The sequence below is a fragment of the Rhopilema esculentum genome, chromosome 8 (assembly GCF_057945365.1).
Source record: "Rhopilema esculentum isolate cy_ngs chromosome 8, ASM5794536v1, whole genome shotgun sequence".
Classification (NCBI taxonomy): Eukaryota; Metazoa; Cnidaria; class Scyphozoa; order Rhizostomeae; family Rhizostomatidae; genus Rhopilema; species Rhopilema esculentum.
Genome location: NC_142822.1, coordinates 5,779,947 through 5,807,442, shown reverse-complemented (window position 1 = coordinate 5,807,442; position 27,496 = coordinate 5,779,947). Strand labels below are relative to the sequence as shown.

The 27,496-nt window shown below is 36.8% G+C and overlaps 1 protein-coding gene and 1 long non-coding RNA gene across 2 annotated transcripts; one reads left to right on the top strand and one right to left on the bottom strand.

The window, feature by feature from the left end:
• On the top strand, positions 1–26,824 carry LOC135695000 (translation initiation factor eIF2B subunit gamma). Its single transcript, XM_089109814.1, has 12 exons — positions 1–277; positions 2,405–2,562; positions 3,253–3,430; positions 4,045–4,160; positions 4,694–4,779; positions 16,021–16,154; positions 19,852–20,033; positions 21,451–21,534; positions 22,774–22,922; positions 25,171–25,268; positions 25,822–25,898; positions 26,544–26,824. Exons 1-11 carry the CDS (start codon positions 124–126, stop codon positions 25,872–25,874), a joined length of 1,392 nt encoding a protein of 463 aa, XP_088965940.1. The 5' UTR covers positions 1–123; the 3' UTR covers positions 25,875–25,898; positions 26,544–26,824.
• Positions 4,112–5,852, bottom strand: LOC148959833 (uncharacterized). Its single transcript, XR_016143970.1, has 2 exons — positions 4,694–5,852; positions 4,112–4,160 (listed from the first exon to the last, which is right to left on the bottom strand). It is a non-coding gene; the product is annotated as an uncharacterized LOC148959833 (long non-coding RNA).
• Positions 26,825–27,496: the final 672 nt, after the last annotated feature.

The following is a 27,496-nucleotide window of genomic DNA, read 5'->3' as shown; positions in this document are numbered from 1 at the left end:
TCGAGTTGAAAAATTAAATGGTGGAAGTAAAAGAAAGAACAAGGCCTAGATCTAGACACATGTTTAACTTATTGCTTTTAGTCGCTTGAAATTATCTAGATTTGAATAAAACAGAAGCAGAAAATGATACCAGAATTTCAAGTCGTAATTCTTGCTGCTGGAGGTGGCTCCAGAATGTATCCACTTACCGAGGAGATACCGAAAGCATTACTCCCTGTTGGCAACTTGCCTTTAATTTGGTATCCAATAAACAATCTCCATAAACATGGATTTGATGGTATGTTTGTAGGTTTAAAACGAAATTATTTTGCCTTTTTCAACTGATCCAAATAAGTTTGCTGAGTACGGCAGTTCTAAGCAAGATCTCGCGCGAGACGCACAGTCATTTCAAGCAAGTTTTTACGCATACAAACCTCCTTTCACCTGTCGTATTGCGTGGAAACATCAGTTTATCCGCAAAAGTTCCATTGTGATTTCATTGAGAAATTTCAAAATTTGGTGCACAATACTATACTTATATCGAGTAACTGTACGTGCGCCAGCATATGCCATCTTCTTTTGACTCGGCTATCTACCCGAAAGGTAGCTAAGAGGAGCTCTTTCAGGGCAGATTCTTTGCCTGTTATGCTAGAAATTTCTGACATGGATATTTCCTCTAAGCTCCAATCCAGCATATTGGCCTGATTTTGCTCTTTTTTATTTCTCTGCATAATACCATGCTTCTGTTTGGCAGATGGTAGCTATAAAGCTCATGCAATTTCTGTTCAAATATTTTAATGATTAAGATTTCCCTTGCTGGTTTGACTATTTCTGTAACTTTCTATTACATCATTTGATTAACTTTCAAGTTTTTGGCATTATATCTTATTAGAATATAGAAATATCTTAACGTATTTGAATATAGATTTTAGCTAGATGTCATCTGTCATTTTGAATCCGTTTTCTGTTTGTCAATTTTCTGGCTGTTTTTCTCTGAAAACGTTTTCTGTTTGTTAAATTAGTTCTGTCTGGAAGTTTGTAAAAAATACATCTCATTTGTAGCTCCTATCTATCTATCAATGTGATGAACTAAGTGTGATTGTGTTTGGAAAATTTTGAGTTTAAAGAGATTTTTAGTTAAAATTCTGAATGTAGCTGAAATTAAAACATATGAAACCTTTGGACTTTTTCTAACAAACACCAAAATGATTAGTTTTCCACAGGTCCCTTTTATTCAACCCATTTATCTTTACTCATTTCTTTTTTTAAGAAATTTGTCATTTAGTTATAAATGAATGATTCATTTAAATTTTCTCTAAGTATTTGGAATTTTAAGTGCCAGTTTGCTGAATACAGCTGGCTAAGCTACCATTGCCAATGGCTAAGCTACTAAGATATTAAGGGGTTGCATAGAATTTGGATTTCCATTTGAGATGGATTCTAAAAAAATCGATTTTTGGAAACTGATACTTAAGAATTATTAATCTGCATTGCCAACTGCTTCATGAACTGTCAAGTGTAGGTGACAAAAGGACCTAAAGCTTTGCTTAGTTTTTTCCTAATCATGGATTCTCATAGTGGGTCCGAATAGAGGTGGTGCTGTTGGGTATTCAAGGTAATCATTGATACCCATCTTTCAAAACATATGATTTTAAGATTTTCTAAAATGGAACTTTTGATGTAAATAATAATTACTGATCGTTGCACTGGTGTTGTTACTTAATGTGTGAAGAAGCATTTGCTGACAGTGAAAGTAAAAAATCAGTTAAACATTGCCACCCTTGATCTTGTTTTAGCAGCAAATGTCAAAGGCTTTTTAATCCTCTTTCTTTTCCATTGAGCGCAGCAGCCAGCAGTCACAAAGATAAGCAAAGCCATTCTGAATGTATTTGCTTGGGTTTTTGAATGGCCATTCAGTAGCATGAGATCACTGTGAGGCCGGAGAAATGATTTGCACCCAGGAGTGCATGCAGCCCTCTCTTGAAACAGGTTTTAAAAGCCCATTGTTGCCAGGAAATAAAGATGAGCATACTTTTGGAACATTGAATGGACTTTGATTTGGGATACCTGTTAAAGGCTCCTGCTTTCAATGTGTCTGTGCATGCAAGGCCTTAATTCAAGGAATCCCTTTTGAAGCTTAAGTCGTTACTAAAAAACCCTTGGTCACCTTTAGATCTTATAGGCAACCTCTGTGACAACATCATATAGGTTCAAAATCTGAACCTGTAACTTTATCTTCTCATCTTTCTCTAACTTTTTCGACCATTTAGTGCTTCATAATTTGCTTTGTTTTATTTTTGTAAATTTGTCTGAATCCATTGTTTTCCATTGATTTAAAGAAGGGCTAGCATCGGCTAAAAGTCTTTTGCTGTCTACATCACATTGGGTTAAAAATAATTTGCTATGTATTCTTGTTATGTTTTAGAATTTATCATTGTGGTCCTGAGGTCAAAAGAAAACATGTTCAGCCAAGCTTTGAAACCATGTTGTGACAAGAAAATAAAGTTTAATTTTGTAACGATTCCTGACGATGAAGATTTAGGAACTGCAGAGTCACTAAAATTTATTAAAGATAAAATTGAGGTAAGTTAGTTATTTTATTCTTTTAATTATTCAATAAGATATTAAAGTACTACAACTTGAACTTCATAGTTCAAACTTCTGAGAATTTTGAAGTTTTCTGCATAGTTTGTGTACCCTTGTGTTCTCTTCATCATTTATAAATGACATGTGGTCCCAAGTAATCTGTCAGTACTGTATGTTTATTTCAAAAGAAAAGGAGGGATTTACGTAGATTGGGAAACAGGTTTTCAATGCTCTCCACCAAGAAATTCAAATTAAGAGATGCCATAAAAATGAATGAATCCCAAAACTGAAAGACAACCTAAAACTATTTAGGCAACATACATGTGATATTTTATTATGCACATAACTGTTTAGCCACAAAGGTCTTTAGCCCAACATAGTGTATTGTTATGGAATCAATGAATTTGTTGTGTAATTTATGGACATCAGTGATGTGATGCATACAAATATGCATAAAGCCACATGTATCCACATGAAAGCAAAGAACCAACATAATGCGCTTTGAATTCAGTTACTATCAGAAAAACTAAAATAAGCTTCCGTCTTGTTTGCTGAGGTTGTTATAATTTTGAGATGTCTGGTGAAAATTTCGATAGAAACATCCACCCACACCCAGTTATAAGAAATTAAAAGTTGATAACGAATCTATAAGGAGAAACCTGAATTAGCATTTTTCTTTTTTCCCAGACTGATACCATTATTGTAAGTTGCGATTTGATAACAGACGTGCCATTTCACCGTTTGGCAGATGTTCACCGGACTCATGACGCAACCCTGAGCGTCCTGATGGCGCCACGTGTCGAAGTACAGCAAGAAAAGGAAGCTAGTAAAGGTGGCAAAATAAAAACCAAGGATAACGAGCAAGGTTTCTATTTCATGAAATCTTTTCTATTCAGTGGTTTCGAATCACGAATAAACTTGTTTTTATAGACAGATGTTTTAGAAGTTCATGGTCAGTTGTGCTTTTGTCCAGTATTTAGAAAGCAAGTAGAGACGTAGCTATAACTGCTACAAACCTGAATAATTCGTCAAGAGCATATCTTTGTGGTCATAATGAACAACTTACACCGACCATGATGGCGACAATACACACTTAAAGTTCAAGAAGATTTAGGCCTTATTGAAAAATTTAAAAGGATGGTGAAGTCCAAATCCTTTGACTTTCGGCTCCTAAATTGCATCTTTTAACCTTTAGTTACTGCATACGTAGGTGCGCTACTACGTTGTATATACATTGGGGTATTTGACAAGTGCAAAGCCTGTTCTCCTAGTATTCCTACCATCAGTTCTATTATCATTGCTTATACCATGCAACTGAATGTTCCAAAGCGTCATCTCTAGCTTTCTCGATGGCGTTTTCGAGAACTCTGTAATACCTGAAATGAGAAATGGCTCCGAGGACATGAATTTCAGAAAACCATGAATTTCTGATCTAGTGTCTGTAAAGTTCTCAAGAAGCAATTAATGGTTTTTTCGTAGGACAGAAAGACTTCATCTCCATTGACCGACAAGAAGATCGACTGTTGTTCATGCTTAATGAAGCTGATTTAGATGTTGATAGCATCTCGATAAAAAAGTCTTTATTGAAAAGGTACCTTTCTGTATAATCAATCTTTGCTTTGCTAGCAGGTCTGCTGTCGCTTAAGCAAAAAGAACTGTGAGATACATCCAGGCTGCATATTTATTCGCCTTTCGTGTTCTTTTCACTTCTAACTCGTGAAAAGCGCAGTGAAGAAAGAACACTCATTATTATAGCCTATTTTAAGGGAAACTAGCTGCGGGGACAAGCCTTTGGTTACATAAAGAGAAGGACAATTATCCTCTAGTTTAAAACAATAGAAAATCAGTGGGGCTGGAGAGGCAGTTGCTGCTCTAGTATGATAAAAAATTCCCTGATAACTACTTGGTAGATATTTACATTTAATGGTATAGCGGCGCGGCAAGCCAGACGTAGGCTTAAAAATGGCTGCCCTGATGGCTTTTATCCTTGGCTGAAGTGGTCTTTCGCTATCAAAAGTATATTCCTCGCACCTACAAGCTTTTTAATTTTCACAGATATCTGAAAACGTAAGCTTGTATCTAATTTGATAGTTGATTCAATTCTTTGGAACTTTCGTCCATCAGGTACCCTTCAATGATGATTCAAAATGACCTTGTGGATTCTCATATGTACATCATGAAGAAATGGCTGATCGATTTTATTGCAGAAAACAGGTTCGATTTCAACATATTTTCTTAATTCGATTAAAGCTCAGTTGATGCTGAAAATAATGATTTTTAAGTACGATAGTTGTTTTTAGCTCGTAAGATGCTTGACTGGTGCTCTTGTTGTCCACAGACAATACGTCCGTAAAGTTAGGCAATTTCGATACAGAGGCTCGTAGAGAAGGCCTGATCGATACAGTGCTTTTTTTAAAATGATTTCCACAAGACCCAAATCTGCCACCATTTACCGTTCAATTCATTTTTCGTTGCCTATAGCTTGTTTATGTTTCTTTGTGAAACTAATTGCTTGTGACTCGCCCGGCTGTAATTGAAATTGAGGAATTTAATACGGTGATTAAAAGGACGAGGCGTTTAATAAAGGGAGGTATTTATATGCTACTGTTCTTGACGACATACCCTACTACTCTTGATTGCAATGACGTTGAGTGTAAAGATCGAGAAACGAAAAAAGGGATGGGGCTCTTTGAGTTGAAATGTGAGCAAAGATGAGGAAATCCAAAAATATACCATATTTCTTTCCATTATGCAAGCATTTAGATTAATAGCGAGCCTGAAAAACTTACTGTGCCCTCCTTGCCTTTCCTTGACTTTCCTTATATAGGGCTGTTTTAATGCATGCGGCGTTTATACGAGGTGGGCATTAAATTGATAGGGGATTCTTATATATTCATTTTGTGGAAAATGCGAGCGGGTTATTAGGAGGAGGGGCATATATTGGAGGCTAGGCCTTTGCTAAAGGAAATACTTTATTGGAAGTAACGGAGTATGATGCGTAATCATGCAGTATAATGTAGCACCTTTGTGCAGAGTTCCCTTCAGATGTCGCTACATTTGGCGGTATATTCCCAACAGGTTCTTAGGTTTACCAATATCCGCTATAAATCAACTTTCAGTAAGCTTCTTTCAATTCTTTTCCAGCAATGCATGACTCCCCTTAAACCCATTGTATGGCCTACATGCTTTAATTTGAAATCGTGAATTTTTTTCCGAAGAAATATTATATTTTGGGTTAGCATAAGCTGCTTACAGCTAAAACCTGAATTTTTTTGTATTTTCCTCCTTCGGAGAAATATTGCCATCAGCGACTTATTATTAAAATAACAATGAAGATTTCAGTTATGTATTCAGACACTTCAGGCTGGGCATGCCATTTTTAAGAGAGAAGAACTCACTAGGTTTATATACATTTCAACTGCCTGTCAAGGTAAAGACAAACTACAATTTTGTCCGACATTGATTAACTGTTCGATTTGATCTTTTATAATGTCAGCAATTTCAAACTGTCTGAGAACTCTTTTCCAGTCACATAATAGCACTCCTCGTCATAGTCATTCATAGTCGATACTGTTGACTCGTCTAAGATAAGGCCCGTGCAATAAAACTGTAGCTTTGGCTAAAACTCCATCTGGATTCTTCTGACGATTAGTGTTACGGAAAAGCCCACCAATAAAGTGTTGAGAATTTATGCTGAGATTTTTATCATTCGTTTTTCCAAATTGCTTTTCCAAGTGATAAGCTGTACGCAAAGCATGGTTTTTGTTTGTAGAAAAGCCTGGAAATAACCCAAGTATAATCTCTCTGAAATGACTTTGTTCATGAACGATATTCAAAGGCTTATTTTTCGAAGTTATACTTGAAACTGACGTAACTAGAAACCTTTTATTTACTTCCATGATTGAACTTGCGAGATAATCGTACTGTTATTACGCGACATATTTGAGGTTGAATCACTATTTATCAAAGTGACGTTAATGGAAATTTCTAGATTAAAGTAGCTGGAATTTTGTTCGAAAACTGGTATTTTGCAAAATATATGCAACAGCCCTGACTTTTTTATCAGGAAAGGAAGCTAGCCGTGCAGAGTTTGTAAAATTTCCTTTCGTAAAATCAGTTTAGATCAAGGAGTATTTAAGTCAGTTTAGATCAAAGAATACTTAAAAGCACTAGGTCCTGAGCATTTTGCTGGCCAGTTAATTTTTCCATTGGTTGGACTGCGTATCCAATTGGCAACATAAGGCTGATTCGCAATGTTTTCTCGATCATAATCGCGCTGCAAAGCCTATTGTTTACTCTAGACGGTTAAGTCTAGACGGTTGACTCTAGATGGTTAACTCTAGACGGTTAACTCTAGACGGTTAACTCTAGACGGTTAACTCTAGACGGTTAACTCTAAACGGTTAACTCTAGACGGTTAAGTCTAGACGGTTGACTCTAGATGGTTAACTCTAGACGGTTAACTCTTGACGGTTAACTCTTGACGGTTAACTCTTGACGGTTGACTCTAGACGGTTAACTCTAGACGGTTAACTCTAGACGGTTAACTCTAGACGGTTAACTCTTGACGGTTAACTCTTGACGGTTAACTCTTGACGGTTAACTCTAGACGGTTAACTCTAAACGGTTAACTCTAGACGGTTAACTCTAGACGGTTAACTCTAGACGGTTGACTGTCGAGACATAGTGCTTTTAAGCCCCAGCCAAACTAGAAAAAATTGTCATAAGACATTGTTACATTAACGAAAATTACTTTTCATTTATTTGACTTGTTCACACGAATTGTGTGACGACCCTCAAACATTGTTGTGACAATTGTTTGGTCGACCGATGGTGGTCGAACTAGCAAACATTTTGTGAAATATTCGTGAAAAATTGATGTCGTATGGCAATGTTTCCTAGTTTGTTCAGAACTTTAGGTTATACAAATTTCCATGGAATAATAGTGTAGTGTAACCAACCAACGAAAAACGTTTCTTTGAGCAGCTATTTACTATTTAGCCAAATAATTGAGAAAATCTACAAGCTTGAAAAGCGGGACATTATGTGTGTCTGCCAGTGGAAGTAAAACTCATTATAAGAGGTTTAAAGCAACTACATTAAGTGTAAAGCTGTTTGCCATATCTGTGTCAATGTCTTTGTCAAGATGTCTTCGACCAAACTGAGAATAGAAAGGGTGAATGTTAGGCCTCAAAGATTAGCCCGTTTCGTACATAGGAAATTTATAGCAGGTTCCATACAAGAACTGCCAATCAATTTTGCGCTTTTGTTGTTCGCGAAGAGGCACACTAACAGAAGCTTTTGGTATTTCAAGTTGTGTTGTATTTTGAGCGGTATTCTTAAGAGAAAGCTTGAACAGATGTTTCTGTCTGACGTCTTTTACTAATTGCACGCTCATTTTTAATGATTTACGCGTCATAAAACACTTAGATTCATGATTTTGCTTCGCAATGTAGCAGACATTTACGACAATCTTCACAGTAAAATTTCGCGTTATCTTCAGTAACTTCTTAAGGCTTTTCAAAACCGAACAACGATGGCGAACAAATTGTCAACGGCTCTTTTCATGAAAAAATTTCTTTAGCAGATGCATAATATCTTGTTTCAAGATTCCCAAAGTCTTTGGAGACTTGAGAAATTTGACATGCCCGTAGACATTTTATCTTTCCCAAGCAAGATTGTGTCCAAATGTCCATACTGGTCTGGCTTGCTTTTTGAATATTAAAATCCCGCTCGTTAAATATTCACAGACAGGACAATACTGATGAGCCTCCACCATTCCAAATCACAAAAGGTTATGATTGCATTATGTGTGAACCTGGAGTTGCAACTTAGAATCGTCCTGTATTCATCACAAAACTGAACATAGAGTCTTGCGTTTTTTTCCCTATTTGTTTGTCTAACATTTACGTTGGAACTACAATATACCAAAATCCTCTTTTCACCAGAACCCAACAAAATCCTCTGTCGACGTGTTCAGTCTGTCTGTAAAGCATTGTTCATTCGCAAAATTATTCCAAAACTGATTTTCTTTAGTTAAAGCTTATTTTTCGATCACGTTGTCCAAAATCTTGGGACTTTATACTGCTAAAACTTCTGTTAAATTCTCTATAATAACAACTAAGGAACGCTCGGGACCTTTCCGGTTTTTTAAGAACACTTTTATTTATGTAAATATATAGTAGAACATGTTGCAAAAATTCTATTTTCTCTGAGGAAACAAATTTTCTAATGTTGTCTAAATTTCTGAAAATATCTTATTTTTATCTAATTTTAAGATGTATAAACCTGTGTCAAAAAAAGAAAATTGACGCATTCAAAGGACAAGCCTAGCGTAATTAAAATAATTTATGATTATTTGACCCCAAGCTGTTTTTAAAGCATGAATCCAAAACCACGCACTGCTTTGATGCAAAGGTGACCTTGATCGGTTGGCCTTGATCGGTTGGCCTTGATCGCTAGGTCTCAATGCGATTTCTCTGTGGTGCTCCACGGGCACTAATGCGTTGTTTTGGTGATTATGACCACGTTTGTTTGCGTGGAATAGTTCCTTATGATCGGGTCTTCGTTTGTTTGCATGGAAGAGTTGCATAACATATAAGAGTTTCGACATCGCTGTTCTGAAAAAATAAGAAAAAAAGCAAGTTGTGCATGATATCTACTTTGAAGAATACTTTACGGGCTTTGAGCTAGGTAGATTCTTATTATATGCAACACAATGTGTTCTTTGCGAATGAACTTTTTCAACTAATTCAGAATATCCTTAAAAAGATTATGTCACTTCTATTGACGAGATGATGCTCATTTGTTTTTTTCGTTATCTGCATAAATTAAAAATTTATAACTTGAAGACATATAAATATGTTACATAAATCATACGGAACACAACTCTTTCGGAAAAAAGTTCCCTTGCTAATACTGCAGAGTAACTTTTTCCTTATAATTTGAGAAATTTTGCGGGGCTCCACTTGTTCTGCTCGTAGTACACCCTTCTCTTTACACCTACCATCAAGTGACATAAGACTCGAAAGGGAGGACAGGAAAGTGAGTTTTGTAGTATAGTATACAATAGAATTGTAATCAAGGAAAGTATTATAAGCCCGGAGGACTACTGTACGCTCAGTGTTCCAAGCCAAGTTCAGTATTGCTAGCTAGGGCCAGTTTTGTAAGCACAGGTCGTTTTTTTAAGCCAAGGTCAACTTTGTAAGCCAAGGGTCAGTATTGTGAAGCCAGGTCAGTATTGTAGAGCCCAGAAAAGTATTGTAAGCCATAGTCAGTGTTGAAGCCTAGGTCAGTTTTGTGAGTCCAGGGCAGTATTGTAAGCCCAGAACATTATTGTAAGCCAAGATCAATATTGCAAGGCCAGGTCAGTATTGTAAGCCCAGAAAAGTATTGTAAGCCATAGTCAGTGTTGAAGCCTAGGTCAGTTTTGTGAGTCCAGGACAGTATTGTAAGCCCAGAACATTATTGTAAACCAAGATCAATATTGCAAGGCCAGGTCAATATTGTAAGCCCAGAAAAGTATTGTAAGCCATAGTCAGTGTTGAAGCCTAGGTCAGTTTTGTGAGTCCAGGACAGTATTGTAAGCCCAGAAAATTATTGTTTGCCCAGATCAATATTGCAAGGCCAGGTCAGTATTGTAAGCCCAGAAAAGTATTGTAAGCCATAGTCAGTGTTGAAGCCTAGGTCAGTTTTGTGAGTCCAGGACAGTATTGTAAGCCCAGAACATTATTGTAAGGCCAGGTCAGTATTGTAAGACCAGAAAAGTATTGTAGGCCAAGGTCAGTATTGCAAGGTCAGGACAGTATTGTAAGCCCAGAAAATTATTGTAAACCAAGATCAATATTGCAAGGCCAGGTCAGTATTGTAAGCCCAGAAAAGTATTGTAAGCCATAGTCAGTGTTGAAGCCTAGGTCAGTTTTGTGAGTCCAGGGCAGTATTGTAAGCCCAGAACATTATTGTAAACCAAGATCAATATTGCAAGGCCAGGTCAGTATTGTAAGCCCAGAAAAGTATTGTAAGCCATAGTCAGTGTTGAAGCCTAGGTCAGTTTTGTGAGTCCAGGACAGTATTGTAAGCCCAGAACATTATTGTAAGGCCAGGTCAGTATTGTAAGACCAGAAAAGTATTGTAGGCCAAGGTCAGTATTGCAAGGCCAGGACAGTATTGTAAGCCCAGAAAATTATTGTATGCTCAGATCAATATTGCAAGGCCAGGTCAGTATTGTAAGCCCAGAAAAGTATTGTAAGCCATAGTCAGTGTTGAAGCCTAGGTCAGTTTTGTGAGTCCAGGACAGTATTGTAAGCCCAGAACATTATTGTAAACCAAGATCAATATTGCAAGGCCAGGTCAGTATTGTAAGCCCAGAAAAGTATTGTAAGCCATAGTCAGTGTTGAAGCCTAGATCAGCTTTGTGAGTCCAGGACAGTATTGTAAGCCCAGAACATTATTGTAAACCAAGATCAATATTGCAAGGGCAGGTCAATATTGTAAGCCCAGAAAAGTATTGTAAGCCATAGTCAGTGTTGAAGCCTAGGTCAGTTTTGTGAGTCCAGGACAGTATTGTAAGCCCAGAAAATTATTGTTTGCCCAGATCAATATTGCAAGGCCAGGTCAGTATTGTAAGCCCAGAAAAGTATTGTAAGCCATAGTCAGTGTTGAAGCCTAGGTTAGTTTTGTGAGTCCAGGACAGTATTGTAAGCCCAGAACATTATTGTAAGGCCAGGTCAGTATTGTAAGACCAGAAAAGTATTGTAGGCCAAGGTCAGTATTGCAAGGCCAGGACAGTATTGTAAGCCCAGAAAATTATTGTAAACCAAGATCAATATTGCAAGGCCAGGTCAGTATTGTAAGCCCAGAAAAGTATTGTAAGCCATAGTCAGTGTTGAAGCCTAGATCAGCTTTGTGAGTCCAGGACAGTATTGTAAGCCCAGAACATTATTGTAAACCAAGATCAATATTGCAAGGCCAGGTCAATATTGTAAGCCCAGAAAAGTATTGTAAGCCATAGTCAGTGTTGAAGCCTAGGTCAGTTTTGTGAGTCCAGGACAGTATTGTAAGCCCAGAACATTATTGTAAACCAAGATCAATATTGCAAGGCCAGGTCAATATTGTAAGCCCAGAAAAGTATTGTAAGCCATAGTCAGTGTTGAAGCCTAGGTCAGTTTTGTGAGTCCAGGACAGTATTGTAAGCCCAGAACATTATTGTAAGGCCAGGTCAGTATTGTAAGACCAGAAAAGTATTGTAGGCCAAGGTCAGTATTGCAAGGCCAGGACAGTATTGTAAGCCCAGAAAATTATTGTAAACCAAGATCAATATTGCAAGGCCAGGTCAGTATTGTAAGCCCAGAAAAGTATTGTAAGCCATAGTCAGTGTTGAAGCCTAGGTCAGTTTTGTGAGTCCAGGGCAGTATTGTAAGCCCAGAACATTATTGTAAACCAAGATCAATATTGCAAGGCCAGGTCAGTATTGTAAGCCCAGAAAAGTATTGTAAGCCATAGTCAGTGTTGAAGCCTAGGTCAGTTTTGTGAGTCCAGGACAGTATTATACGCCCAGAACATTATTGTAAGGCCAGGTCAGTATTGTAAGACCAGAAAAGTATTGTAGGCCAAGGTCAGTATTGCAAGGCCAGGACAGTATTGTAAGCCCAGAAAATTATTGTATGCTCAGATCAATATTGCAAGGCCAGGTCAGTATTGTAAGCCCAGAAAAGTATTGTAAGCCATAGTCAGTGTTGAAGCCTAGGTCAGTTTTGTGAGTCCAGGACAGTATTGTAAGCCCAGAACATTATTGTAAACCAAGATCAATATTGCAAGGCCAGGTCAGTATTGTAAGCCCAGAAAAGTATTGTAAGCCATAGTCAGTGTTGAAGCCTAGGTCAGTTTTGTGAGTCCAGGGCAGTACTGTAAGCCCAGAACATTATTGTAAGCCAAGATCAATATTGCAAGGCCAGGTCAGTATTGTAAGCCCAGAAAAGTATTGTAAGCCATAGTCAGTGTTGAAGCCTAGATCAGTTTTGTGAGTCCAGGACAGTATTGTAAGCCCAGAACATTATTGTAAACCAAGATCAATATTGCAAGGCCAGGTCAGTATTGTAAGCCCAGAAAAGTATTGTAAGCCATAGTCAGTGTTGAAGCCTAGATCAGCTTTGTGAGTCCAGGACAGTATTGTAAGCCCAGAAGATTATTGTAAACCAAGATCAATATTGCAAGGCCAGGTCAATATTGTAAGCCCAGAAAAGTATTGTAAGCCATAGTCAGTGTTGAAGCCTAGGTCAGTTTTGTGAGTCCAGGACAGTATTGTAAGCCCAGAAAATTATTGTTTGCCCAGATCAATATTGCAAGGCCAGGTCAGTATTGTAAGCCCAGAAAAGTATTGTAAGCCATAGTCAGTGTTGAAGCCTAGGTCAGTTTTGTGAGTCCAGGACAGTATTGTAAGCCCAGAACATTATTGTAAGGCCAGGTCAGTATTGTAAGACCAGAAAAGTATTGTAGGCCAAGGTCAGTATTGCAAGGCCAGGACAGTATTGTAAGCCCAGAAAATTATTGTATGCTCAGATCAATATTGCAAGGCCAGGTAAGTATTGTAAGCCCAGAAAAGTATTGTAAGCCATAGTCAGTGTTGAAGCCTAGGTCAGTTTTGTGAGTCCAGGACAGTATTGTAAGCTCAGAACATTATTGTAAACCAAGATCAATATTGCAAGGCCAGGTCAGTATTGTAAGCCCAGAAAAGTATTGTAAGCCATAGTCAGTGTTGAAGCCTAGGTCAGTTTTGTGAGTCCAGGGCAGTATTGTAAGCCCAGAACATTATTGTAAGCCAAGATCAATATTGCAAGGCCAGGTCAGTATTGTAAGCCCAGAAAAGTATTGTAAGCCATAGTCAGTGTTGAAGCCTAGGTCAGTTTTGTGAGTCCAGGACAGTATTGTAAGCCCAGAACATTATTGTAAGGCCAGGTCAGTATTGTAAGACCAGAAAAGTATTGTAGGCCGAGGTCAGTATTGCAAGGCCAGGACAGTATTGTAAGCCCAGAAAATTATTGTAAACCAAGATCAATATTGCAAGGCCAGGTCAGTATTGTAAGCCCAGAAAAGTATTGTAAGCCATAGTCAGTGTTGAAGCCTAGATCAGCTTTGTGAGTCCAGGACAGTATTGTAAGCCCAGAACATTATTGTAAACCAAGATCAATATTGCAAGGCCAGGTCAATATTGTAAGCCCAGAAAAGTATTGTAAGCCATAGTCAGTGTTGAAGCCTAGGTCAGTTTTGTGAGTCCAGGACAGTATTGTAAGCCCAGAAAATTATTGTTTGCCCAGATCAATATTGCAAGGCCAGGTCAGTATTGTAAGCCCAGAAAAGTATTGTAAGCCATAGTCAGTGTTGAAGCCTAGGTCAGTTTTGTGAGTCCAGGACAGTATTGTAAGCCCAGAACATTATTGTAAGGCCAGGTCAGTATTGTAAGACCAGAAAAGTATTGTAGGCCAAGGTCAGTATTGCAAGGCCAGGACAGTATTGTAAGCCCAGAAAATTATTGTATGCTCAGATCAATATTGTAGGACAGTCCCTGTTAGTAAGCGGAACGGTCTCTGGATTGCTCGTTGTTTATTTTTCGGCTGTAAAGCGATGCTGGTAACTGAATACAACATGCTTCATTTCTTTTATTGCCAGCTTTCTGGCAAATGAGGTTGGGCAAAGATTTGCGTATCCGAGTATCCGGAATAAAATGGCGTCAAACTTGTGAATCAACAGAGGTGGATGAGTACTTGTCTAAAATGAGCTCTGGTAGTTTTCCTGCAATTATTACAAAACAATAGAGAAACATTTTCAACCGAGACATCATTGAAAGACGAAAGACGCAATTCTATATGGTAGCTATTTAATAAACGTAAAATTTATGAGAGAAAGAAACAGTCATGATGTTTTCATGTGTGTATATTATTTTCATATGCATTGACCTGCGCAAATGCTCAAATTTATAATCTAACTGTTCCCTTCTCCCTCCCGCCAGCTCCCTTCTTCAGCCCCCCTCCCCCCAAGTAAATCCCTTTACAGTCACGACAAAGACTACTCGGTAAACGTACTAAATTTCTAAACTTTGAAGAATGTGAAGGAGCGTCCTTTGGAGTGTTTCCTACGCGTACTAGTTCTGTGCTGATGTTTGATGAACATTTTCCTCGTGTGTTTGTCTATACTAAAAAAGGCGACTGAAATCCTGCCTGCAGTTCACAGTTAATCTTAATTGAAACATCGAAGAAAAGTCACAACCAAATCCTACAATTGTTCAAGATTCAATCTATTATTTATAATCTCTCCATTTTCGGTAATTGCATCATTAATTTTTCATACTCCTTTGCCACTGTTACATGTCATTGCTGTTTGCTTTGATTGAAACTGGCAAAAACACTAGCCAAGATGTATGGTCAAGTAGATAAAACTGAAGAAATTAGGCATATAGCCCATTGGTGCTGTGATAACACGAGATTTGGCGTGACAGCATGATTTGTATTTCCGACCTAAGTGGAAGCTAGCACAAAAACACCGAGAAAACATCCCTGAAGAGCTCCAATGGGTGGGCTACATGTCGCAAGCACGTGGTTTATTTGTGCTGTTAAGCCTCAATTGGCCATTCAGTGACCGCTAACCACACGTGTTGTTGGAGTGTCCAAAATAGAAAGCGAACATCTACATAGCAAAAGTTTCTGTCTACATATTTCGAGATCTGTTTTCATGAAGACAGGTTCCAAAACACCAAAATAAAAGGACTTGCCCATTGTTTTTAAAATTGTCATTATTTCACGTTTTGGAGCGCTCTTGATGCTTGAGAAAATATTAACCTAGGGTTGCATCACGGTTTAATGGGGTCCTTCTGATTTTTGTAAATTTTGAAAAAAATCTTTTCATAGAAAAAGACCTTTTGCTAGTTGCCTGCGGGAACGTTTTTTTTATTCTGTCGACTAAATGGGACTAATGCCTGCTACATAGCAAGCTTTATATCGGCACGATAATCCGCAAACGATATGTCTTATTTGTAGGATCTCAATCCGTCTGAATGGGTTGGAACATGATTTAAGTATTAATTATATTTTAGGGACTCCTAAAGAAAATCATAACAATGCACATGCACAAGAGCCATGCACAAAATTGTACCAAGTACCAGCGTGGGCAATTGTTTCAAACTCAACACACCACTTTAATCCTACCCCCCCCCCAACATGACCCCCTAATTATAGAAAAAAGGGGGAGGGGGAGTGGTGTGAACCCGCTAGTGTCTTTTGCGTCGTTCAAGAGAAATGCCCCCCCCCTTGCAAACAGTGTATCAGAGAGTTTTGATTATATTCCCAAAAATCCTTTCCCTCTCCCCTGTTTTTGATTAACTGGTCTGGCAGTCCTGCAACTAACATTACAGTTGTTGGTATCATGTCAAAGTTTAAATTGGACATCCGTTTGATTTTTTGACAGGTCTTTTGAAAGTCTAAAAGCTGATGCCATCCCGTACGTGATTAACAAGCAGTTTTCGAAAGCTAAACAAAAGGAACAACAGAATGACTTGAATTCATCAATGGCATCCTTGACAGAATGTAATACAAAACCAGGTATTTTCGATATGACATTTTGCAAGTGCTATTTTTCTCTCGTTGATAATTCCGATATATTTAGCCCAGGTCAGTATTCTAATGTTTGGCAGGTTTGATAAAGGGTGTTGCCAACCTGATTTTCGCCGACTTTTATAAGATGTAACGCTTTTCTCTCTTGTGCCTTTCCAAGAATATACCTGAAATCCTGCTGAAACTTTAACAGGTAATTTGTCAAGCCAAACAGTCAGAAGTCCTCTTTTTAAATCAGCATCATCAGTTGACCGGCCAAAAGAATTTTAACTAAACAATCTTAAACCTCTGCTCAGTTTTTTTTTGGAAGTATAACGCAAAAGTTAAAAACTGAAACAGCGTTTCATTAGTTTTTTCAGAAACACTAAATATTTTATGCTTTTCAATACACCCCTTCACTAAACCTCTAACTATCAAAACATTTATACATACATAAAAAATTGTTATATTCATATTATTAATCATTATATTGTACAACATTTTTATATTTATATACCTTCAAAGTACATAACAACTGCATCAGACAACACCATCAGCTGTCCAGGCCACTAGAGGCTCATAGCCTTTACAAACTCCTTTATTTCTTTCTATTTTGTGCTATTCTTTTTCAAGTGATATATGCGATGCTCTACAGATCATCCTCCTGTCCCATTTTAGTTCCTTCGCATCCTTTTTTTGTAAAAAATTTGGTGATTTTCTTTCTCCACTTTAGTTCCGTTATTTATGAATTTACGTGCCAGTGTGATTCTGGACGCACTACCCAAAGATTGGAGGATAGAATAAAGCAGTATGTTCCGTCTAGTATTAGAAACAAAACTCATCCCTAAAGAGAACAGCCACCTCGGTCTTGCAGATCTAAAAGTACAACTAAAGCCTGCGATTCTGCTATCGGGCAACATTTACTGGAAAACCCAGATTGTGCAAAATAACTATAATGGCAACATGTTTCGGACCATTGGTATAGCCCGATCGTCGTTCCATCTAGCAGTTTTGAAATCTATTTACATAAGCACGATAAAACCGCTTTTGTGTAGACAAAAGAGTTCGTTTTTCACCTTAGGACTCCATTGGTAACAATCTCAATAGTGTAGACAAAGGAGTTCGTTTTCACCTTAGGACTCCATTGGTAACAATCTCAATAGGCAAGCTGCACTGATTGGGCAACCTCAACAGTCTTGTGCTCGCGTTTTTGATTGGCCTATTTCGATCCACTACTGAGTTTATATGTTTCCTAGCGTTGAGTTCTGGACCAATGTTCTGACGTTTTAAACTCTGAAGAGTGTCAGACTAAAAGCTTTTGTTTACTCAAATGTTTGCTTTTTCAAAGCCATTTTCTCCACTTTCTTGCTTTCATCGAAGCGACATGGCCTGCCATTTGCCACTTATATTTTTCTGAGTTTTCTTCAACGTCTTCGTCTTTAGTGTGTGATCTTAAACTTTCATTTGTCCACTTGTTTTTTTCTACAACGTCAGCAGCTTCAGCATTTTAAGCATTGCTTTTTCATGCTTCTCTGTGCCACTGCAAATTTATGCTAGTGTCCATGTTTAAATACCTTATGTTATTGCTGGTAGTATAGCTTTTTCCTATATTTTTCCTTATTCAAAGCAATGATTTTTCCCCATGAAAGTCACCATATTGCCCTAATCCTAATGTTATTATTTTGTCAATTTTGTCATTAGTTTCGTTTTCTGGAATTATTTAACACGGTCATTTTCTTCTTCTGTGACCCTGTGCTTCTGTGCTCTCTACCATGTGACTAATAAAAATATCCTTCATATGTTACTGCATACAGTCATGAGCAAAAGGACCTCCGAACTGCATGCCCATATCTTCATATAAATTAAATCGCTTTCATACACAGTAAAAGCATATGTGAGGCAAGTATTGAAAGTCTAGCCAATTTAGTTGTTATTAATTAGCTTGTTAAATAGCTTTAATATCCAATATGATACTGATATTTAAGAAGCAGTGCGTCACTTTTTGCTTGGGTAGGTACTTTAACGCTGCAGCCAAATCATTGTAGAAAGCCCAGGGCGTTATGCCGCGTTACTCCTTCACTATATCACTGGTTAGCTCTAAGCCAGCTGTTCAACTAGGAACTTGCAGGTGTCATCTCCTGTCTGGCGTGGTTCTTGCTTCGTTTCAGTAAATAATTGTTCATGACTGCGAATCACGAAAAATAATAGCATTTTATGAATCTATCCTGCTGTTCCATCCAAGATTTCACTTATAATCATCTCCTATTAACTGACTTTTAACGAACTTCTCATTTTAAGGAACATGGGTGTAGGCTTTAGTGACAATGAATAATCATTTTAATTAAAGGATTTTGAGTAATTAAGAAATATTGATTCACGACTTGAGACTAATCGCCTCACCCAATGTGGATTTTATGAAAATCTATAAGGTTGTTCGCTCTTTCTTGACTTTAAGTAAATCCGTTTATGCCTTTGCTTTAATTTTTACATATATTTTGAAGTGCTTTAAAACCACCTTTCGTCTTCCAGTACCTTTCTACCATTACTTTTCTTAGACTCTGCATTATAGAATCCTCTTTTTCGGTCTGATAGATTAATCAAAGCTTAAGAACTATGTTTATATCACCTACTGCCCTTCCAGCGTTTTAAAAGAGCATGATTGTCATGACATCATAGAAACGCTTTGGCAAAAGCCATCGCTCAACCGTTACACTGCAACACTCAACCGTCGCTATGCACAGACCGTAGGCTTGATATTTGGCTCATGTAACTCGGCTTCATTCAAAACTACGCTAATGTTAATTATGTTAATTATGTCAACTATTTGCAATTTTAGTTCTGTCTCTGTCAGTGACACATGAATTGACAGCATTTGTTGGAACGGCTTAAGCTGTTCAATTTCCCGAACACTTGAACTGCTCTGTATTATATTTATGTCTACTTCCAAATTACCCAGCATTCTATGCAGTCATTTCAGAGACTTTTTTCTTGATGCAATATTTTTAGGATTTTTAGCTTAACGTCAGGATCACAATGACAACTTGATGTTAGTCTTACAATTTTCATGACTATCTTGTTACTAGAAAGCCGTGAAAGCTCGTCAATATATAACGAGACAGCGTACATACATTAAATGCAAAAAAATCCGGTGCAAAAAGTTTCGGTGAATTAATTTTCGGTGGAAATATTTCCAGTCATAGTTTCTAAATTTCGGTGCCTATTAGAGAACTCAAGTTTCTTGAATGGAGAGGGCGAAATATAAGGTGACTGAAAATTTGAAACAGAATAAAAACTTTGAAAAGAAAATGAAAATTGATATGCGTTCGATGTATAGTGATACTCAAGCAATTTCAAGAAAAAACCTTCTGTTATTTTGAGAGTCCATCAATGTAAAACGAGATTATTCTAGCGTTTGGAAATCTTTTTTGTACTTAATGAAGGATCAAAGGTTCCGTATGATCGCATACAAACCATCCTGCTGTATACAATTCGTATATAGCGCTATCTTTACGGCAACGAGCCTTGAATGACATACCTGCACAACAGTAGTTTCTATGCCGGTGTCTTTATCATTAAATTTAATCGACTTCATACCTTATTTTTGCCTAAAATCGTTTTGTTATACAATAAACTGGATATTTATAGCTATTGAAAGATGATACATCGTTAGAAACATGTTAAGTATGCATTTTATTTCTTCAAACAGATATCTTTAGTTTCTCTAGAGAAGACGACGTCAGGTCATCGGTGCGTCTATGGTCAGTCCATGGCGATAGCGGCAACTCCTCTGAGTGTAGCGGCGTCATTCGTTGCCATGGCTACGTTGCGGATGACAACTTGACAGTAAGAATCAATGACCTACCGGCTTACACGCACATCAACCGCGAGGTTTGCCTTCAACTTATCTGTGAATTAGAGATGAAAAAATACCTATAAGTTACTTGTTTGTATCTTGCCGCAACTTTATCCTTAACAGTGAGTAGATTCTTAAAAGATTTGGTTGCAAGCGTGTCTGCGTAAAAAAACGCTTTTATTAAGCGGAGCTGCGCCATGACAAATCTTGTAAGATTTTTGCAGTTAATTTACAACAAAGCCCGAATTTGGCATAAAGTTAGTAGCCTCTCCGTAAAGCGCTCGTTAACTAAGGGCAAGATCTACAGTACTTGATGTGTCAATAACTCTTATGAATAGCTATCTAATTGTTACCACCATAAACTGAAAACAAAGATTAAAGGCATTGAGATGCAAACAAATTCAGCCAGTTATCCTGAAGATGCATGTTACTATCCTCTGGTGATCGTTTGTGTCAAATTGTTTGTAGTTCTGCTTTTAAAGACAGAAATGTGATCCTTTCGCAGTTTAAAACCATTATATCCTCCAGCTGAATCTTCAAGCAGTACTGCTTATTTTGCATTAGTATTTGGTAAAAGTCAAGGATACAAAGATTGCCTGCTTTGCTTTCGAACCTGGATTATGCCAAAGCACTGTCTAGACTGGGTTTTATACTGATTTGTTAAACTTGAAATCGGTAAACAATAAGCATTATCATTCTTTACAAAATTACAGGGACAGTGTTGACTTTATTATTCCATACAATCCTGGATCGTAGTACCATCAAAAACCTGTTTCTTGTTTTTTGAAAATTTTGAAAGATGAACAAAATGATTTCAGCTCAGCACACTTGACTAATGCAATCAAAGATTTTATTAGACAGAGTGTTGTTATCATTAACACTTAAGCATCTTGATATTTTTATTAGCATTAAAGGGTACATGCTCAATCATATTAATTATCGTAATGATAATGATAGTCTAAAATTTCTTTAGCGCCATAATATTAAATGATACCCAGTTGCACTTTACAAACTAAGTCTTATTTATAGTTTAAATTATGAATTAAGAATAGGTGTATGAAAAACAGATAAAATGCATGTTAAAGTTTGCAATTTTCAATAATGTATTGGAAATATTAGAAAATTATTGTTCAAGTCTACATGCATACTCAACCTTAGCCCGACATTAATCACATCAGTACATCTGGAATCACATGATAATTACATGTGATACATTTTTGCTTATTTCGACCTCTTTGTCTTTTATCAAGAGTTCCAGCACAGTTTTTTGTGCTTGTGTTTTATTTTCATTTCCTAAATCAGTATTTCCTCCACTAAAGACACTCAATTGAATATTTTGCAAAATTCAGCAGTAAAAAGTTGATATGTATGACGTATTACATTATTTCTTTTTTCACGCTGTTTTATATGATATTTTCCACCCATTCATCCCTATATCGCTTCATTTTTTAGATAACCAAACTTTTGCCAACGATTTTACAAAATCAAGACTTTGCCAAAATCCACTCTACTGTTCACGTTAAGGAAAAATCTCAGGTACGCTAATTTTGTAGAATTGAAATTTCTTTTCATCTTAGATATTCCGTATTATTCGTTATTCGATATTGACCGTTCAATTTTTATCTAAAACTTAGCAAACCAGATTTTATCTTAACGTTGAAAATATTTTTCAACGAAATTAAAATTTCTCGAAATCCTTTTTCTTAACATTTATGTATTTACCCCCGTGTCAATTTAACCAGCTGTACATATACCTTTGTACGCTGCCCGAATAACTTTTACAAATACGCTGCAAAGTTTTAAAGTCGCCTTGAAATATATTACATTCATGTTACTTATTTGGGTCTTAATATTTTGAGTTTTTACTTTGAGGTCAGTGTCAGTAGCCATTAGTACTTGTAAAGTTGCAAAAAACGTAAACACAGTATCACAATACATTTTTGTGCAATATTGAAATTTCGCTGTGCAAAAAGTTTACTTGGGATAATCTTGGTTTTATAATCAAGTAGCATATCGATGTTTTCAGGCTGCATGTTCGATAGAAATATTGAAAACCTGAAGCTTTTGCAAAAAATCAACAGTGTAAACAGAAACGGCACACATTTTTAATTTCGTCAATGTGTTTTTTTCTTGCCAAAGAAACCTAATGATTTTCATTAGAATTTGAAGCTAGCAGATTCGAACATTTATCCCAAAATGTATAAAGTAATATTTATTGACGTGTCAAAAAATAATCACTAACGTTTCAAGCAATGATTATTAATGTATATAGCAATGGTTATTAACGTAGCCAGCAAGAATTATTAACATATGAACAAAGATTATTAACGTGTCGAGATATAATTAATAACGTATAAAACAATACTTATTAACGTATCAAAAATACTTATTAACGTATCAACAATACTTATTTACGTATCAAGAAATAATGATCAACGTATCGAGCAATGATTTACCCAACAATAATTGTTAGTGTATCAAGCAATAATAAGCAACAATAATTAACGTATCAAGCAATAAATATTAACGTTTCACCACGTTTGTTCGTTAGTACTTGTCACTAATTTCTGTTTATTTGTAATTTCATTTCATGGTCAAATTCATCAGGAATTATCTATGATAAAACACATTTTGGTTCTATGTTTTCTACTAAATACTTTGTTAGACATGTTTTTCCATACTTCCTGTAGTATTTTCTATGAGAATATAAAAAATGGCAGGGGTGAATAGAGAGTAATCATCAATTTATTACTATATCTTTACTCTATATTTCAGATTGGTTCAGACTGTATCGTCGGAGAGAGTGTCAGTATTTCAGAAAATGTATCAATTAAAAAGTCAACGATTGGAAAACATTGCAAGATCGGGTCCAAAGTCAAAATTAGCAACTCTGTTGTTATGGAGTATGTTACAATAGAAGATGGGTACGTTAGCTAAAATTTGCTTGATTGTTGTTTTCTTTCTTTTATGCATCTGTTTCTAAGACCCCGTTTACACGAGACCAGTTCCAAAAAGATCCGTATCCATTTGAGTTCACTCCCTCCTGTTAACACGAGACCGTCTCCAAAAAAGTTCACTTATGCTTTCTGTTCACACGAGACCTGAACTCAAGATCATTTGTGAAAGAAAGCTCAAAACACTCGAGTCGAAGGCCCCTATTACCGTGACAACAAAAGTGAAAAGACGCCAAATTCGCTTCGCTTTCGCTTTATTTCTAAAGTTACTCCACCAGGTTTCTGTTCTCCAAAGGCCTCGTCCAGAAGGTTCTTCTCTTTAATTTCTTTTCAATTATCAGCTTGTGCAAAACGATCATGTCGTTTGCAGCTCTGTTCTGCTAACGCAACCACCCTGTTTTGTCGACTTCGATGAACCTTTAATCATTAGGGTTGCGAACAAGAAACTACTACTGACTGCTGCAGAGTGTGCACATAAAAATGACATCAAATTCAACGTTATTTTGAACGATTTTTCCATTATTAGAGCGTACTTGTTTCTTGGCGATTGTCACGATGGTGCGTAAAAAGGGCACCAAAGCGAACAAACGAAAATGCTTCCTCTTGCTACAGCCTCCGTCGCTGGAGAATTTACCCTTGTAACGGTAGCGTACTCAAAAAGATCCAGTTTCGAGTGTTTACACGAGACCAAGTGAGACCGGCTCCAAATAAGTACGCTTTCGTAGGTGAACTCAAATGAGTACGGCTAGGTGATCTCAAATTAGTACGGTTAGGCAGGTCTTGTGTAAACAGAACGCCTAAGTGAACTCAAATGGCTACGGATCTTTTTGGAACCGGTCTCGTGTAAACGGGGTCTAAAACTTCTTTGTGAATTGTTGATAACCGTGCGCTTCAGTAACGAAAATGGCAGGCGAGCATAGCTCATTTCATATTTTTTAAAGACATGATGCCAGGACGGAGATTGCAGGGTTAAATTGTCAGTTAAAACACAGATTTTAGCGCTTTTGTCCCCCCCCCCACCTAACAATCAAGTTTCCGTCTCTGATTAATATTTGGTTCCTGACCTACCAGCCTACCAGGTTGAATCTCAAAAGAAAAATGTTAACCATACTTGTATATAAACGTTACCTTTGAAAACTACTGTTTACTGGTCTGTCATAAAGTGATCGATGACGTATAGGCAGAGCTGTACACAACAGGCCTCGCTACAGTTCACTGGCGACGCTCGCAGGCAAACCGTACTGATCAAATTACGTCAGCAGGCACATCTGCAAAAGCGTTCTTTTCAACGTTTCCAATAATTTGAGAATGAAGACAAACAATTCAGCTACAAGCTTGAACATGTTAGTATTATTAAATGTTTCTCTTCTTTTGAATAAAATGATTAAGATTCTCGGAAAAAGACGAATAAGGCCCAGAAGCATATGCCGTAGCATTAGGAAAGCCAGTCAAACCTTGAGGATAATGAAATGCAACAAGGTAAAAAAGGGTGAAATGAATCCGACTTTTATACAGTTTTGGTAAAACTTGTGAGAGGGCTTAGAGATGATTGATCACACAATATGTGTAGTGAGGACAACAAGGAAACTTTGAAGATCCTAAGGCCTTTAGTCGATTTACAATCAGGTGCCTTCACAGTAAAGGAATGCAATGCTTCCCATGTTGCAATTGCATCCCTTAAAGGATTTTCATTCGTCAAAAACTTCAAACAAATTGCGTGGACTATCTCGAATGTATCTATCTGGCAATGACATTCGATTGGTTCAAATTCAGAGAATTTTCAGACGTCTGCAAAAGTAACCGCTTTGTTAAAGTGATTTATGTAGCAAAGAGAAAATAATAGATTTTCCTAACAGCAAGAACAAGATGTTCAAATATTAAGTTGTCATTATTTATTCCGTTTGCGTTGCTGCTGCAAGCTATCGGTTAACTTGGCCATTGAGTGAAGGCTTCGGTGTACAAAAATTCAGGAAAAACTACCAATCTGGGTGGAGCATGCAAGAGACGGAAAGTGTTATTGCTTTTAATTGTCCAAATATTAAGAAAGCTGAAAGTATCATTGACTATAGTATCTAGCAATATCGAGCAGTAAAACCAACTGCCATTGCTTTCGTTGCTCGAATATAATTAAGGACTCAAAACGCTTTAAATATTTTGGAACGGTGGTGCAAGGGTGTTGACTGGTAGTGTCTCATGAACACTCTTCTTGAATTTCTAGTTGCAGCATTCAAGGCAGTGTCATATGCAACTATGCGTACATCAAAGAAAACAGTAACTTGAAAGACTGCCAGGTTGGAGCCAACATCAATGTGCGAGGTATAAATTTTACTGGCATGTTTACTCTCGTTATCAATATCATTTGCTATTGCGGAGAAATATTACACCAGTATATATGTCATCTGTTTTCCACTTTTACGAGCAATCTTCAAATTACGGTACCAAAAACGTATTGGGATATGTGTTTTTAATATGAAGCACCGACCAAATTTTGAAAGTACTCTGCCTAGATATTATGGATCACTATCTTTTCCTCGTATATCATTAGGTGATTTTGTTTACGAATGTACTTGAAAATTACTAAGTTGAGCATGGTCCCTGAGAAATAGCTGTTGTCCTTCAAAATTAGTGCTTGTTGCCAATTACCTCAATATTCATTTTGGATGTTTGCCAAATTTTAAATTTTTTTCCATTAAGAATTGCTATTGATAACAATTTGTACAAAGTACATTATAATACTACAGAACTATCATAGCTTCGCATCGCGCGAACAGATTAGCCTCGTAGGAGACCGCTTAAGGCCACACTCACAGGCTCTTTGCTGATTTTTTTTTCTATGGAAAAAAATATTTTCTTCGATTTTTTGTACCAGGTGACCACAACAAAGAGTTACTTGTAAACGAGGTTATGGATCTAGATGATTGACAGCTCATAATAAAGGAATCACTGGTATCATGCTTGTATATTTCAATCTTTTTTATCTTTACATCAACTTGGTTTGCACCTAAATGATTGTTTATAACGACATTGGTACTGGTTTTTTTAAAGTGAATGTCTCTATTTGCTGTCATAAAAGCCAAAAGCATTGGATGTTGTCTCGCCATTACTTACTTTCGGGCCTATGGATTGATTTTTCGACTACTTGTATTTCACTTTATTCAACTTTTTCCCAATTTATGATAATTTATTGTACTAGTTGTTCAGTAAGTATTCTCATTGATACAGTTTGTCGCAATCTTGGTCTTGTGTAAAATATTTAAATGCTTTAAAACGGCGATTCCTGAATATTGAATGAGTTTATGAAAATTAATTAGCGGCAAACCTCCACAAAAGATTTCTGCTTGGAAGCGCAACAGGGCCCCTGTCTCGAAACCTCATATGATGTTCGATTTTCGATGTTACGAGAGCGTTCTCATTCACCAGAATAAAAAAATTCTGTTTGATCTGTGCGTCCTAACAATTGCCAGGGTAAAATGCAGATGAAAAACATTTTTATCAAAAAGCAAATGAGCCGTATCTCCTTTTTGCTATTTGTACAAAACTCAACTTACTAATCGAAAGATAGTTTGTTTTCATCGTATATTTTTATTTCAGGTTCCACAGAACGGAGGATGTGACCGACATGTTAATGCTAACCATTATAATGATATTACAGAAGAAATCGATGATCCTAACTCGTTATGTAACCATTCAGTGCAAAGCTACCTAACGATAAACCACGCTCTATTTTTGTTAACGTCTCTGCACAGGTAATGCGTTGAAGACCTTTCTTTGCGACTAAAAAGTCGTAAATTTAATTTTCTTGAATGAGTGATGCAACAAATTTTGTAGTCACAATACCTAGAAATTTAGATTTATTTTAAATGTATTTGGTATTTTTCGTTTTTGTGTGCAGACCTCTGTTTATCAAACCTCGTATTGTAGCTATGAAATATCCTATACAGTGGCTTGGTCTTTGAATTCGATTTATTTATCAAGTTTGTTGTCAACATCCCACATGCTTTGTTCCTAGAATTCAGCTTCCAAGTCGCCTGAAACTGCATTCAATATTTATCTTATGGTAATGATTTCTCAAGTCACTACCATAATATTCAAATGATATTTTGTCTCCTTTGCATAAATCAACATCCAAATCTCATAGTTCCATTTTTTGAATTTTTGACTTTTAGGTGATATTATGTAATTCATTTTTATTTTATTTCACTTGAATAAAGATAAAAACCTTTCAAAGATAAAAGATATTTCACTTGAAAAACCCTTCTATGTTTCACTATAGCACTAAGCGCGCATTAAATATTTATGTTTGAGACAAACTTGACTGGATCACTTTTCATGTGGAGATTTTAAATTACTTACCAAAGACATACTTTGGCCTTCTTGCCTATGTATACTCGCTACCAAGTAAAATATATTTCCGCTCACCAATTACAATGATAGTTAGGTAGATTCGATACAGATGCACAAGAGAGGTAACCTTCAAGTTCACCAACGATGGAAAAATTTTGATCTTCTGCTGAAAAGCATGTAAATGTGAAACTGAACCTTTA

Coding starts and splice junctions, on each gene's coding strand:
- LOC135695000 (XM_089109814.1), top strand. CDS start 124: ATGATACCAGAATTTCAAGTCGTAATTCTTGCTGCTGGAGGTGGCTCC. Junction 3,431..4,044: donor AACCAAGGATAACGAGCAAG/GTTTCTATTTCA, acceptor GTTTTTTCGTAG/GACAGAAAGACTTCATCTCC. Junction 21,535..22,773: donor ACGTTAAGGAAAAATCTCAG/GTACGCTAATTT, acceptor TCTATATTTCAG/ATTGGTTCAGACTGTATCGT.